The sequence below is a fragment of the Vitis vinifera genome, chromosome 19, assembly GCF_030704535.1.
Source record: "Vitis vinifera cultivar Pinot Noir 40024 chromosome 19, ASM3070453v1".
Taxonomy (NCBI): domain Eukaryota; kingdom Viridiplantae; phylum Streptophyta; class Magnoliopsida; order Vitales; family Vitaceae; genus Vitis; species Vitis vinifera.
Window position 1 is genome coordinate 7,242,114 of NC_081823.1, and position 13,913 is coordinate 7,256,026.

Below are 13,913 nucleotides of genomic sequence, written 5' to 3' on the forward strand. Positions count from 1 at the left end.
TGGGCTTAATTAAATTTATTGGTTTTTTTTTATTACATGTGAGCTCTACATATTAAATTTGGTTTGGTTTTAGTTGTGGATTTATGTTTGTGTATTAAATTAGAATTGAAGTACAAAATATTAAATTTAGGCCCAATTAAATTTATTTTGATTTGTCATATTTTAAACTTTGGTGAATTAATATTAAATTTTTGTTCATTTGTTGTTAAATAAATTTGTTGAATGGATTTGAATTATTTAATTTGGACATAATATAATATTGTGGTATATTTTGAATGTGGGTTTGCATATGAAATTGGGTTTGAATTATGAAATATTAAATTTTGGTCTAATGAAATTTATTTTAATTTATCATTGGGTTTGATTAATTGAGTTTATATTTTGGTTATTAATTTGAAAATTTTGGATTAGGATTTATAGTAAGTGAGATGTTTTTGTTGGGTTATATTTGTTAATTTGTGTCCATTTTGATTGACGAAATTTATTGGACTAATTTGAAATTTGAATTTGAGTTTGAATTTTTGTACATCTTTGGATTACATTAGGGCTATTTTTGTTTTTGCATGAGCTCATTCGACAATTTTGTTGACTGAGTATAGATTTATGACATATGGAGCACATAATTTCATAGAAGAAAGTAAAACTCGAAAAAACCAGTGGAAGACATTGAACTTATTGTAAACTTATTTGGGTACACGTTTTATTTTTATTAGTTCTTGTAAATATTCGTATGTATAAATTAATTGAGTGTGTACAAAATTGAATATAGAACAAATTAAAAAAAGTTGTTTAAATAATAGGAATAATTTAGTAAATATATTTTAATAAAATAATAATTTTAAAATATTCTTTTTATTTTTTATTAGTAAAAATTCAGAAAAATGCTTTTGAAAAAATCCAAAAAAAAAAATGTTTTTAATAGAATTTGAAATTTTTTTTTTAATAATAATTGTCCAAAAAAATATTTGTTTAATAAAAATTGTCCACAAATTAATTTGTTAAATAAAAATTGTCTAAAAATTGTTTTATAAATAAAGTTGTCCTAAAAATTATTTTTTAATTAAAAATTATTTTGCAAATAAAGTTATATTTTTTTTAATAATTTGTATAAGTCATTTTTCTTAAATGAAAATAAATCGAAATGTTTTTTTTAAATAAAATTGTAAAAATTCGTTCCTTTACGGTAAAAGCAAGTAAAAATAATTTTTTTTTGTCAAATTTAAATTTTATAATAAATTATTTTGATACAATAATTGTGAATATAAAAAATAATTACAAATAAAAAAAAATAAAAAAGACAGGAATCAGTTTTTTAAAAATTTCAAGTTTGCAATGGAATTTATGTTTTATAAATATTATAAAACAATTTCAAAAACCATTTTCATAACTGCTTTTGAAAAAAAAAAAAAAAAGGACTTCTCAAAGGAGCCTAATAATTTGGATGTAAAAAATCAAATCAAAACATAAAAAAAATTATTAGGGAAAAGCTAAGATATAATCTCACAGCAATAGTCTACTTTCACCGAAGAAAAGCTGGTAGTGCGAAATTCGCAGCAGATTTTTCCTAATAATTAACGAATTTATTTAGTATTTATCAAAACAAATCTCTAATAGAAAATGTTAAAATTTAAGAAATTCATTTGACTAGTGGGCCGAGTGATGGTTCCAGAGGCTTCTGAAGCCACACAATGGAAATGGACCATATTACCCTTCTAATTTTCTCAAACATTCTCCATGGAAAACTCAGAAAAGTATCTGAGAACGACACCGTTTAGACAGAAGACAATACGACACCGCTTCTATTGCCCAATAATTTTCCTACCCTTCCCCAACTTTCCACTGGGTTTCTTTCTTTCCAAGCACCCGCCTCACTCTCCTTTTTTTCTTTCTCCTTAAAAACCTCTCTTTCTCTCTCTAGATTCCTATTGCTGCCTCTGTAAACCCTTCTTCTTTCAGAAATGTTTGCATCTAGGGTTTTGTTTCGCTCGACGAGGACCCTGCTGGCACAGGGTCGCACGTCCTCCCTTCTGGCTCCTCAGAGCCACCTCAATACCTTCCTGATCGGCGAATCCACTGACAAGGTACCAAACCCTTGTTTTTCGTTTCTTGTTATGAATAGGGTTTTGTTAGGGTTTTAGGGTTTCTATTATTTCCATCTGTTTTTACTGTCAAAGAGTTTATTTTTCGTGTTCTAATGATCTCTGTAATATTTTTTTTTTCTTTTTTGGAATTATTTTGAGTTTCTTTTAATTCCTTGTATTTTCAGAGTTCCATTTTTATTTTTATTTTTTGTGTGGGGTGGGGGGGAAGGATAGAGGGGGTGGAACTTTTTCAAATGGGTTAGATGTGATGTGATTTCAAGTTGTGCAAGTGAAAAAAATAATTTTTGTATTTCTAATAGCCTTTGAAACAAGTTCATTGTGGTTCTGAAATTATATGGGAGCTTAGTTTTGTGTACTATGTGATGAATTTACAATTGATGAGTGGAGGTGCGGTTTTTCCCACTCTTTCAACCCGTTTTTTAATTAGAACGAGGAAGAAAATGGGTGTGAAATAGATAACAACGGAGTTTGTAATTTTGCTTGAAACATTGGAAATGTGGCTTCAAGCGGGTGTTGAGATATTTGGATTTGTGGTTCTAATTGTATGTAAGATTCAAATTTAGGGTGTCTTTGTTACCGGAGACCACAACCTTTTAAGTAGTTATTTGATTTGACACTGTGGTTCATATCATGAATCGTATATTACGGGGAACATCAGTTTAATCATGAATACCTGTTAGTACTTGGCATTTTTGATTGTATAGTGGGCAGTGCATTTATTTTTTATTTTTTTTCGGTTCTGGGAAGCTCTTTGTATGCTTGGGTGGTGGATGTTTGGGATGATCTGGGTGAGGAGGATTCACTGGAATCCATGTTTCATTAGACATTAATGATTGGAAGCAGGATTTCTTCTCAAGCTTCAAGGAAAGTCTGTGAAGAGAGAAGTGAAGGATAAAGTGGTAGGGATGGATTCTAGGAATGGAGTTTTATCTCTCAATTACAATTCCCTTCCTTATGGCCATCATTTGGAATTCATGGGTCCCTTCAAAAGCGTGTTTTTTTTTTAGCATAGGAATCTAGTTGGAGCAAAGTGTTGACCATGGATCAGATTCAGAAGAGAGGGTAGGTGTTGGCGAATAGATGTGTTCTTTGCAATTGCAAAGATGAATCAATAGATCACATTCGCATTCATTGCGTCACAGTAAAGGCACTAGGGCAACTTCTATTCTCTTTGTTTGGCATTGCTTGGGTCCTTTTTCCTATGGTTAGAAACACTCTTTTAGATTGACATGTTTTTTCTGTGGGGACAAATCGTAAGACAGTTTGGAAAGCTGCTCCCCTTTGCATTTTTGTGGACAATGTGGATGGAAAGAAACCAAAGAGTGTTAAAAAATAGGGAGCAGCAGATGCAAGCAATGAAACGCCAATTTTTTTATAGCAATCTTGTGCCATTGGTTAACTTGTACATAAAAAGAAGGTTCAATGTCTCTTATTTATTTTGTAGATTGGGTTGGTTCTAGTTGAGGGAGATAGTGGTTGTTTTTTGTATCCTCTCTTTCTGTGGCAACGCCTTTTGGTACCCATTGTATATGTCCTATATACCTTCATTTATAACATCCTTTTTTCATATCTATCATATTTATTGATTTAATTATAAAAAATACTTATGCTTTTCTATTTCTAGGTGGTTGCAACCCAGGTGTCTCTGTTGCATCACCTGGTCCACAATGCCTCCATCTTTCAAAGATTTGGAATCTCTTCATCTGCATCTCCTCAAACTAATGAAAAGGAGACAACCCAGTCTGGAAATGAACAAGGCACTGTAGAGAATGATGGTGCTCCTGCTGATGCTGAGCCTGCAAAAACAAATCAAGCAGAAGAATCAGGTTCTAATTCAATACCTCAATCTGAATCTGTGAAAAGAAGGAGAAGGGGTACTAAACGAACTGCGTTTTCTGATTCAGATTCAGAGGCTGACCTGTCAATGGATGATCTGATGAAACTTGTGTTGGAGAAGGAAGAACTTCTGAAGATGAAGAACAAAGAGATTGAAAAAATGCAAGATAAAGTTCTCCGTAGTTATGCAGAAATGGAAAATGTCATGGAGAGGGCAAGACGCGAAGCAGAGAACTCCAAGAAGTTTGCCATACAGGTTTGTTTGTTGATCTTTTTCAGATAACTGTTACTTTGTTCCTTGTGGGAAAGTTTGTCTTACCCTTTTTTTTTGACTTGCAAATTATGCTGCAGAATTTTGCAAAAAGCTTATTGGATGTTGCAGACAATCTGGGAAGAGCCTCTTTGGTGGTCAAAGAAAGTTTTTCAAAGATTGATGAATCTAAAGATACTGCTGGAGCTGTTCCACTTTTAAAAACACTTCTGGAGGGTGTTGAAATGACTGAAAAACAGCTTGGAGAGGTAAACTCATTATTTTTCATTTGTCATCTATAAGTGCTCAGCCTTATTACCACCTTTACAAGTCATTGATTAATGGTTAAACAGAGGTTCATATACACACACATGCACATGTCAGCCAGTTCAATTTCAGCCTATCAAGTGTGTTATATTTGCTAAGTTCACAATCTACCATTCATTTAAATATGCGCTAAAAGTTCTAAGATTTGTCATGTGACTTGGAAGTGTGCTTATGATTTATGGTTATTTTTTATTTCAGGTTTTTAGAAAGTTTGGCATGGAAAAGTTTGATCCAACAAATGAACAATTTGATCCACATAGACATAATGCAGCATTCCAAATCCCAGATCCTTCTAAGCCTTCTGGTACTGTTGCTGTGGTTCTGAAGGTAATAATAGCTAACAGCTTAGTTGTTTTCTAAATGATTTAAAAAACTAAAGATTCTTGCATGCTCTTTTAAAGAGAAGCAGCGCTAGTGTCGTGTGTGTGCTCATTTTTTTGTTTTCCTTTTTTTTCTTTCTATATTGTTGTGGTGGTAGGGGGTGGAGTTTTGTGTGTGCATATTGGGTTGGCTTGGGTTTGGTGGGGTGTTGAGGTAGTTGATTTGGTTGCGATACTTTTTATTTTGTATAGGGGGGTGTCAATTCAGTGGTTGTTTTCTGTTCAAAGAAAACACGAGTATTAAATATAGTGGCATTTCTTAGAAGGGTGCATTTGGATTTTGACCATAACGTAAAATTAACCTCGTCATTTTTGTTTAACATTGTGATTAGAACAATTAGGTTGTTTCGCTTATGTGTGTTGTAAGCAGTTGGGATGGTATTTTGGTTATTGATGAATGATTGATACTGTTGACTTAATTTCGTATCAATTTCCAGTATCATTTTTAGTGACTTTTCGGAGGTGTTTGATTTTTGTTTCAAAGAAATGTCCAGATGGCTAATTATGTATTATAAGCAACATGACTGAAGTACTCTCTTTTGTTCTGTGATGCAGGCGGGATACATGCTCCATGATCGGGTTATTCGGCCAGCTGAAGTTGGCGTGACCCAAGCGGTGGACAACAATGAAACGGAGGCATAAAGTGGCACAGGAGAGTTTTTTACTCATAATCCATCTACAGTTTTGCACCTCTTTGTGGAAGTACTGATTCAATATTTTCCCCTATTAAGATTAGCTTTAGGAACTGTCTCATAGAACAATTTTTTTTCCCCAATCTGAGTCGTTATTGATTGTTCATCGATATAAACGGAGGGCAGGCGTCACTTATGGTTGTCCCAATCTGAGCTTGATGTGGGCTAATATCATGGAAAGTGCACCGCATGAATCGAGTAATTATTGGTTGTGCTGGGTAGTTAGCCCTGCAAGTAACGCTGATTTTTGGAGTAGGCACCATCAATGGCCTGTTTTCTAGTTCCTATGGAATAATGGAAGCTAACATCATTGTGTTCTAAATTTCTTACGAGTCTCTCTCATGTCATCTTAGCTATGCATTTTGGATACTAATTCTTGTTGATGGTGCAACATATTTGAACATAGCCCAACATCTAGTTCCGTTTTAATTAATGTGCATGACATCCCTTTGACTAATGAAGATGGTTTTAGGGGTTATTTTTAAAATTCTGTTAATTTCATTCATACCCAAGGGTCTCCAAAAAGCCCGCGGCCTGTGGCCCGTGGCCCGGTCCGAGCCCAACAGGCCCGAGCCCATTTCTGGATGGGCTGGGCCATGGGCTCCAATTTAGGCCCGGCCCGGCGGGTTGGCCCGCCCGTAGGCCCATAGGCCCGCTTGTAGGCCTGCCACTTAAAAATATATATAAAATATATTCAAGAAATAGAAAATGCTATATTAATAAAAATATTCATTGCTAACTGTTTTATTCATTGAATGTATGCGTTACATTTGAAAATGTGGGAAAAGTTTACATCACTACAAAATAAATACATCCCAACTAGGTTGGCACCTACTTATTTGTCAATCATTTATACTTTTCAACCACAAAAATAAAAATAAAAATGACATATATTTAGTAAAATATTTTAATCATTATCTCTTGGCGGTGATGGCGAACTATCGCAAATCCATGAAGATCTTGATAATTTTAGTTTTTTCATATCGACAAGCATATTTTCTTCTTGAATAGAATCAAATATCATTTTATCCGCTATTGCCCAGTTTTTCACACATATATTTGCTTTAATAGAATCCGGCGCTAAGTTGCATCGTTTATCACTAACTACTCTTCCACCTGCACTAAAAGCAGCTTCTGATGCAACTGTACTCACATGAACTGTTAGTACATCACGAGCAATGATATAAAGCACAGGATATTTGTGTTGTTGTGATTTCCACCATATTAAAATATCAAAATCTTCATCATCTTCAAATGAAATTAAATCGATATTAAGATATCTATCTAAATCAGTTGTGTTGTTTGGAAAACTATTTGTTGTCTTCTTTCGACTTTTTAACATTTCTAGAGCTCCTTTATAAAAAGATGAAGAACTTGTAGATGTAGGTGGTAATTTAATAGAACTAATATCATCACCATATTTTTCTTTATAATTGTTATATAAATTATATAATAATGAATTTATTTCATTTTTAATTTCTTCAATTTTTATTTGGTCATTAAAATAAATAATTGTTAACCATTCATCCAAAGCTTCAAATTTCAATCTAAGGTCCACAATTAAACCAAGATAAAAAATTAAAGGTATTTCTCCCCAATATTTTCTAAATTTTTCTATCATTGCAAATATTGCATCATTAAATATATCCAAATTTAAATATTTTTGAAGTACAATAAAAATATTAGTTATTTGCATAACAACTTGGTTTGAAGATGGATAATATACACCACAAAAAAATTTTGTTGAAGTATCAAATACTTCAAAAAGATCTCTTAAAAGATCTGCAATATGTCAATCATAATCATTTAATACATCAATATCTGCTTCACAATCATTGTTAATTAATTGTATTTCATATAGTTCTACTACTTTTCTATATTTTGTAATAGTTTGTAAAAGTTTATAAGTGGAATTCCATCTAGTGGGCATATCCAAATTTATATTTCTTTTTTTCATATTTAACATTTTGCAACAATCAAAAAATAATTCATGTTTTGCTTGAGAACTATTAAGACCCGCAGCAATGCCTCTAATTTTTGATAATGTATCATCAACGTGTTTTAATCCATCTTTTACAATTAAATTTAAAATATGTGCACAACAACGCACATGAAATATTTTACATTGATCTTCTTTTATTTGCTAATATCATTTTAATCTAGATATTGCTACATCATTATTAGAAGTATTATCTAATGTTATTGTAAATATTTTATCACGAATGCCAAAATCTATAATTTCATCATTTATTAAAGATGCTATATTTTTATCATTATGTGGAGCATTTATTATTTTAAATGAAATAATTCTTTTATTTAATTTCCATTCATTATCAATATAATGAGTAGTTATACATAAAAAACCACTATGAGTTAAAGATGTCCAAATATCAGATGTTAAACAAATTCTTCCTTCAAAATTTGCAAAAAAAAATTTAAAATTTTCTTTTTGTGTTTCAAAATTTTTTATAAGAATTCTTTTAACTGTATTTCCAGAGCAACTTTGAAACTGAAGATTAACAGCTCGTTGCATTGTTCCCATAAAATCATGAGTTTCCATGAAATTGAAATGTTGTTCTGCTCTTATTATATAATCAATCATTTCTTCACGACAATAAGATTCATCATAAGAAAATGTTTTTAAATTTTCACTTTCATCTTTACCTAATTGCATATAATTTCTAATATCTACATTATTTTTAATTTTACAATTTTCATGATGCCTTTTTAAATGACTTGTACCTACATTTGAGCCACCACTAAGAAGTTTGTTACAAATTTTACATTTTGCTTTTATTTCTTTTTTATTATTTTCTAAATTTATTTCTATTCTATCAAAAAAATTCCATATATTTGAAGTAAATTTTTTGTTATCACATGCATTAGATGAAGAACAAGAACCACTTGTCATAATTATAATTATTGATAAAATATTATACTAAAAATAATAAATGTAAAATTAAAATGTAACAAATAAATAAAAGTAAAGGTGAAGTATGTTACTAAATTGGAGAACCGAAGCAGAAATTCCTTCAAATTTGAACTCTTTAAACCACCAATGTTTATTTTTCACCACCAATAATATTGAATAATTTGAGACAAAATGCAATAATCGGAAATATTGTGGAATGGGAGAGAGCTTAAGAGTTGAGAGAATAGAAAAAAATTGAGGATATTTAATATTTATAGGGATTTAAATATTAGGATTTAATTTTTTTTTTTTTTTTAATCAAGACCGTTCAACAATCATAATATTGAATTGAGTGGCAGACATGTTCAACGGTCATGTGACCGTTAAACAGCCAGCTCACTTTTATTTTTTTTCAAAAATCATACAACATTTCTAATATATATATAACTAATGAAAAATAGTTACACAAAAGAGGGCTAGCTCAGTTGGTGGTTAGCTCCCTTATGGATCCATAAGAGAAGGGGTTTGAATCCCTTTCCCTTCAAAATTGAAAACTATTTTAATTTTTACCCAAGCCCGCCCGGGCAACCGGCCCACCAAGCCCGTCGAGGGCCCACAGGCTGGGCCACGGGCCTTAGATATACCAAGGGCCCGACCCGACCCATTGACCAGTCAACGGGCTCAGTGGCCCGCCCCGGGCTGGGCCATGGGCCTTACTCCTCTGGGCTGGGCGGCCCGGCCCGGCCCGTTGGAGACCCTTACGGCCATTGAAGTTACTAAGTCATCATTGATCTAAAATCTCTACGATATTTAAAACTTGAATTCTTGTTAAAATTTTGTAAATTGGTAAAATTTAAAACCAATGGTAGTGGTTATTTTGCCTAAAATCTTTGTATTTACAAAGGATTTGCGTTAGTATTCACCTTTTTAAAATTTTTTGAACAAGTAGTCTCTACAAAACAAGTTCTTATCTTAAGGGTTGTTAGCCATGAAAAATAGAAAAATAAATAACTTAAATTTTAAAAATAAATTACTTTCAATAAAATGTTAAAAAAACAAACATCATTTTTTCATTTTTTACTTTTATACTTTTATACTTTTTATTTTTCTTTCCTTCATATTTTTCCCCAAACATAGCCTTGCGTCATAGGATTGGTATTTCAGACTGCACAAGAAACAGTTATTTCTCACTTAGAAATAATATATCAATAAGCTTCCAGGTCCAAGACCTTATTTGCCAACTACTCGAGCTCTGTTCTCATGGCTGAAATTGTATACTTGACAAACTTCTTCTCCGCCCTATCGCAAGAAAATGCCAAAATATGAATAAATAATGACCCTCATGGTGCACTAGAGGCCTGACTGCTGCGCAGAATAATTTACATACATAAAGCAGTAAAATAATATAACTGCGTTGCATCCTTCTTTCCCTGTGTACCGGTGGCAATATCAAAGCCTAAGCTATAAATTAAGAGAAACCATAAACCAACCCTATAATTTAATTACAAGATGAAGATACATTCCAATCCCCTATTTCCCAAAGCAAGATTGTAGGATATGCATTGGGCACCATTACATGTTGCCAAATGATGTTAGTGCATGACAACTCCTGTGTATCAACCCATTTTTTCCCTTAGCCCACCTTTGTCCATTTTCTCCAACACCCCCTCCTTGTTTTCATCTTTAGAATCATTGCTGTCATTATGGCCTATCAAGCACAAACCCAAGTCTAAGCCGCCTTTCGAATCTTGTGGGGAAAGAACATTTCCGTCTGATGCCTGCATGGCAAAACAATCAATCAGATCCTGGAACTATTTGCCTGATTGTCATGAACAATATTAAATACAACAATCTTCCAATGGAGTTAACAAAATAGACCCCCGTAATTTCCTAGTTGTTGGAAGGGGGAATGACATGTGGGAAGAAATTTCCTTTTTTATATTAACTGGTCAGCTTAATACCAACACTTCAGTAAAACTAGATCATTTTAAGCAAAATCAGAATCTATAACCAAGCACATGCAAACAGTCCGGCAATCCAGGAAACCTAATGTAGTTTGTTTCTCATTCATTTTTCTTTTTGTTTTACTGTTAACTTGCACCATATTTGGTAGGAGAGGAGAAGAGAAAGGAAATATTTTTTATAAAAAAAATCCCTTTTATGTGGTTTGATTTGGTTCACCAAGTCATAGAGAGAAAGAGGAGAAAGGGATAAAAGAAATATCAATATAAAAAATTTTCCTCCCAGACACCTAAATTTCCAACTTAGAAGAGTATGAGAGAGTTCAGAACAGAAGCTATGGTATGACATTTGACATGATGTCCTGAAGGGTTTGGATATCTTCCTGTCTCCATAATCTCTTAAACAAAGGAAAATACCAAAGTGCTCTCTTCTGATTCTCCTCATATTTTTTGTTCTCCTCTATTTTTCATGACCAACCAAATGCTACCATTAAAAAAACAAATTAAGGTGCGATAGACGAATCTAGAAGATGAGAACATTCTCAACTATAGGCAAAGGAAACAATAACCAGCACCACCTAGAGAAGAGAGAAAAATATAAACAAAATAAAGATGAAAGGTGGGAAAAAAAAGGGAATCTGAGGACTGTTGTAAAAAGGATGACACCAATTGCTGGAACTGAGACTTGTGGACGAAAAAGGAAAATCAGTGTAAGCGTGTTACCTCAGATTCTTCCATTAAAATATTGTTGATGTTAAACTTCCCATCAAAACCATCAATCTTGGATGTTGGCCTTGTTGTAGATTGGTTATTGCTGGCTTGAACTCCACCTTCAGCCTTTCTTGCAGCCTCCTTTTTCTGTTCCTCTAGCACAGAAACCTGTACAATGAAATTTATAAACTAGCTAGTAATATTCATACAAGCCAAGAGAAAATGACAGCTATTATATAAAATATGCCTTTTATTTCCAGCCTTACAATACCCTGCCCTCAGTTGGATATACAGACCAGGTCTGCAACTTGAGCAGGTTGAACCTGACCTGATCCCCAAAATGTACAACTCTGGGTTGATAAATCTCAACATGTCCTAATGTTGGCTTGGGTTTGCTTGGGGCGTTATCAATCCAAGCTCAACCCCAAATCAACCAGAAACGTACATCTATTATCATTTTATATACGCATTATTCATATGATTTTTTTTTATAGATACATATTGAAAGCGTGTCAATGGGGAGCAGCAACCCTATTGCAAGTTCTTATGTTGTTCTTAAAACAGATTTTAACTTCTATCTATGAAGGCATTACCATGGTAAAAACAACATTCTTTTTACGTATATTTAATTCTTTGATTATGTTTTAATTGACACAATAAGGAATGCAAAGGACATAATCTTTAAAAAGGAGAGTTTTTTTTTTTTTTTTGTTTAACCAAATCAAGTACTGGAAAACCCACTCGAACCCAACCAAACCTGATCATGTGTAGAGAATCTCCAACATGAGGTGAGATTGGGTATGCTTCCAATTTGTCTGAGTTGCAGCCCTAATGAATACACCAAGTTTTCTTTGCCATATGTATAAAACTTTCCTCGGCCTTCCAGGCCATATGACCACACTGGCAATCAACATCCATTGTGGCCAACCCTCCCATATCACTTGGCTTCAGTCAGTAACTAGGTATCACTTCCTACCACAGTGGTTTCATGGACCTCTGTTTGTTTCAGCAGAAAGTAGTTCTAGCTTGGACAGCATTCAGTGTCTCTTCTAGGTTAGCTTTGGAAAAGGCTTCTTTTAAATCCCCGTTTTCCCCCTTTTGATAGCTCAAGAAAATAAAAACAACACAAAATTTAGGGTTCGGTTACCTTCACAGAAAAACATTCTCTCTTCTCAGGCTCCTTTCCCTTTACAGGAACTGAGGGGATAAAAAAAGGAAGAAGAAGTTTACAAATTTACCTGAATTCATTGTAGGAACTATTTTCCATGGAAACAAACAAACAGGAAAATTTTTGCGCAGATATTATAATGCCACGTTTTTCACTCATAAGTTCATCCTGATCCATTTTTCACTCAGAGGTGCCAAAACCCAAACCCTACCTAAACCTTAAACCCTAAAGCCCTAACTCAGAAAAAAAAACCCAGAGGGCCGTAATCAAACTAACAAAATCATAAACTCTTCATTAAATGCTTAGCTATGAACACAAAGCACGTTTCTTGCTTTTGAAAGCAAAACTTGCATTAATATTTGCCTCCAAAAACAAAGAAAAAAAAGTTCAATCTGTCGTATATCAAAAACCCGTAAAATCCAAACACGTAAAGAAAAAAAATACAAAATAATTGTACATTTAAAAAAAAATAAAAAAAATCTCTTACTCAGGAGAACTATAACTCACATCTCAAGCACTAAAACCCTACCCAAACCCTAAGCCCTAAACCACAAAAGAAAATACCAAAAACTAGAAACGATTAAAACGATTAATTCTGGAGTTTTGGAGAATGAAAGCTTACCGGAGTGTACCGGAACTTCCTTCTTGGCGGCTCCTCCGGCTTGCCGAAGCTCCTCTCGGCGTCGCCGGAGGTCAGTGGGGTCCATTTACAGAGCAGGAGGCGAGAGCCGGTGTTGCTGTTGTGGCCATTGAATTGAGAGTTGTGATAAGACACGGTGGACGATGACGACGATGACACGTGGACCCACTTCTTCTTCCATCTTCTCACCGGACCGTTGAACACGGTAGCGGGGCTGTAACGGGACGATGCCCGGCCGAGTCGGGACCCGACTCCTTCCATGTATCCCCCGAAATATCGGGTTTTCGGCTGTTTATGAGTATCGTTGGGGTGAGAGATCGAGCACCAAGCCAGATTTTTGGTGCCGATTGGATTCGTAGTGGGAGTTGAGTAATTTGAAACCACGTGGCACTTGACTACTATTCCACGTATAAAAGCATTAATATTTTAAGGTTTCTTTAACATACAAAATATTCCTTGGTATGATATCTTCATCAAAGTTTTACACGTTACTTAATTTTCATATCCTTCCTTCTTATTCTATTCTATTCTTATGTTTATTTCCACGTATCAAACACGTATTCAAAAAGTTTTTTTTCAAAAAAAAAAAAAAACCTTAAAAAAAACAAAGCTAACAATAACAAAGAGAATAAAAAATGTAAGATGATGATTCCACGAGATAATTGTTTTTAAGATAGTTTTTTATTTTTTTAAATAAAAATCAAGAAGAGACGTTTAATTATTAAAATTTATTTAATATTTTTTTATTTTTAAACATAAAATATGATGTTCTTAAATAATATATTTTATGACTATTTTAAAAAATAATTATATAAATATGTAAAAATAAAATATTTAATATAAAAATTTAAAATATTTTAAATTTTTAAATATATTATTATTTGAAAATACAAATTGTTTCCTTCTGCATCCGAAACGCACCGTTTTCGATATAA

General features: G+C 33.1%; 2 protein-coding genes across 3 annotated transcripts; one reads left to right on the top strand and one right to left on the bottom strand.

Moving 5' to 3' along the window:
- Positions 1-1,739: 1,739 nt before the first annotated feature.
- On the top strand, positions 1,740-5,909 carry LOC100252150 (grpE protein homolog 2, mitochondrial). Of its 2 annotated transcripts, XM_002277552.5 has the most exons (6): positions 1,740-2,081; positions 3,727-3,928; positions 4,007-4,194; positions 4,290-4,457; positions 4,714-4,842; positions 5,451-5,909. In XM_002277552.5, exons 1-6 carry the CDS (start codon positions 1,959-1,961, stop codon positions 5,535-5,537), a joined length of 897 nt encoding a protein of 298 aa, XP_002277588.2. In that variant the 5' UTR covers positions 1,740-1,958; the 3' UTR covers positions 5,538-5,909. The 2 variants fall into 2 exon arrangements, with proteins under 2 accessions (XP_002277588.2, XP_010644499.1); XM_010646197.3 differs by having other exon boundaries at positions 3,727-4,194.
- Positions 5,910-9,861: 3,952 nt separating this feature from the next.
- On the bottom strand, positions 9,862-13,524 carry LOC100257277 (uncharacterized). Its single transcript, XM_002277532.4, has 3 exons — positions 12,961-13,524; positions 11,183-11,338; positions 9,862-10,276 (listed from the first exon to the last, which is right to left on the bottom strand). The coding sequence occupies exons 1-3, from the start codon at positions 13,237-13,239 to the stop codon at positions 10,115-10,117; spliced, it is 597 nt and encodes a 198-aa protein (XP_002277568.1). The 5' UTR covers positions 13,240-13,524; the 3' UTR covers positions 9,862-10,114.
- Positions 13,525-13,913: the final 389 nt, after the last annotated feature.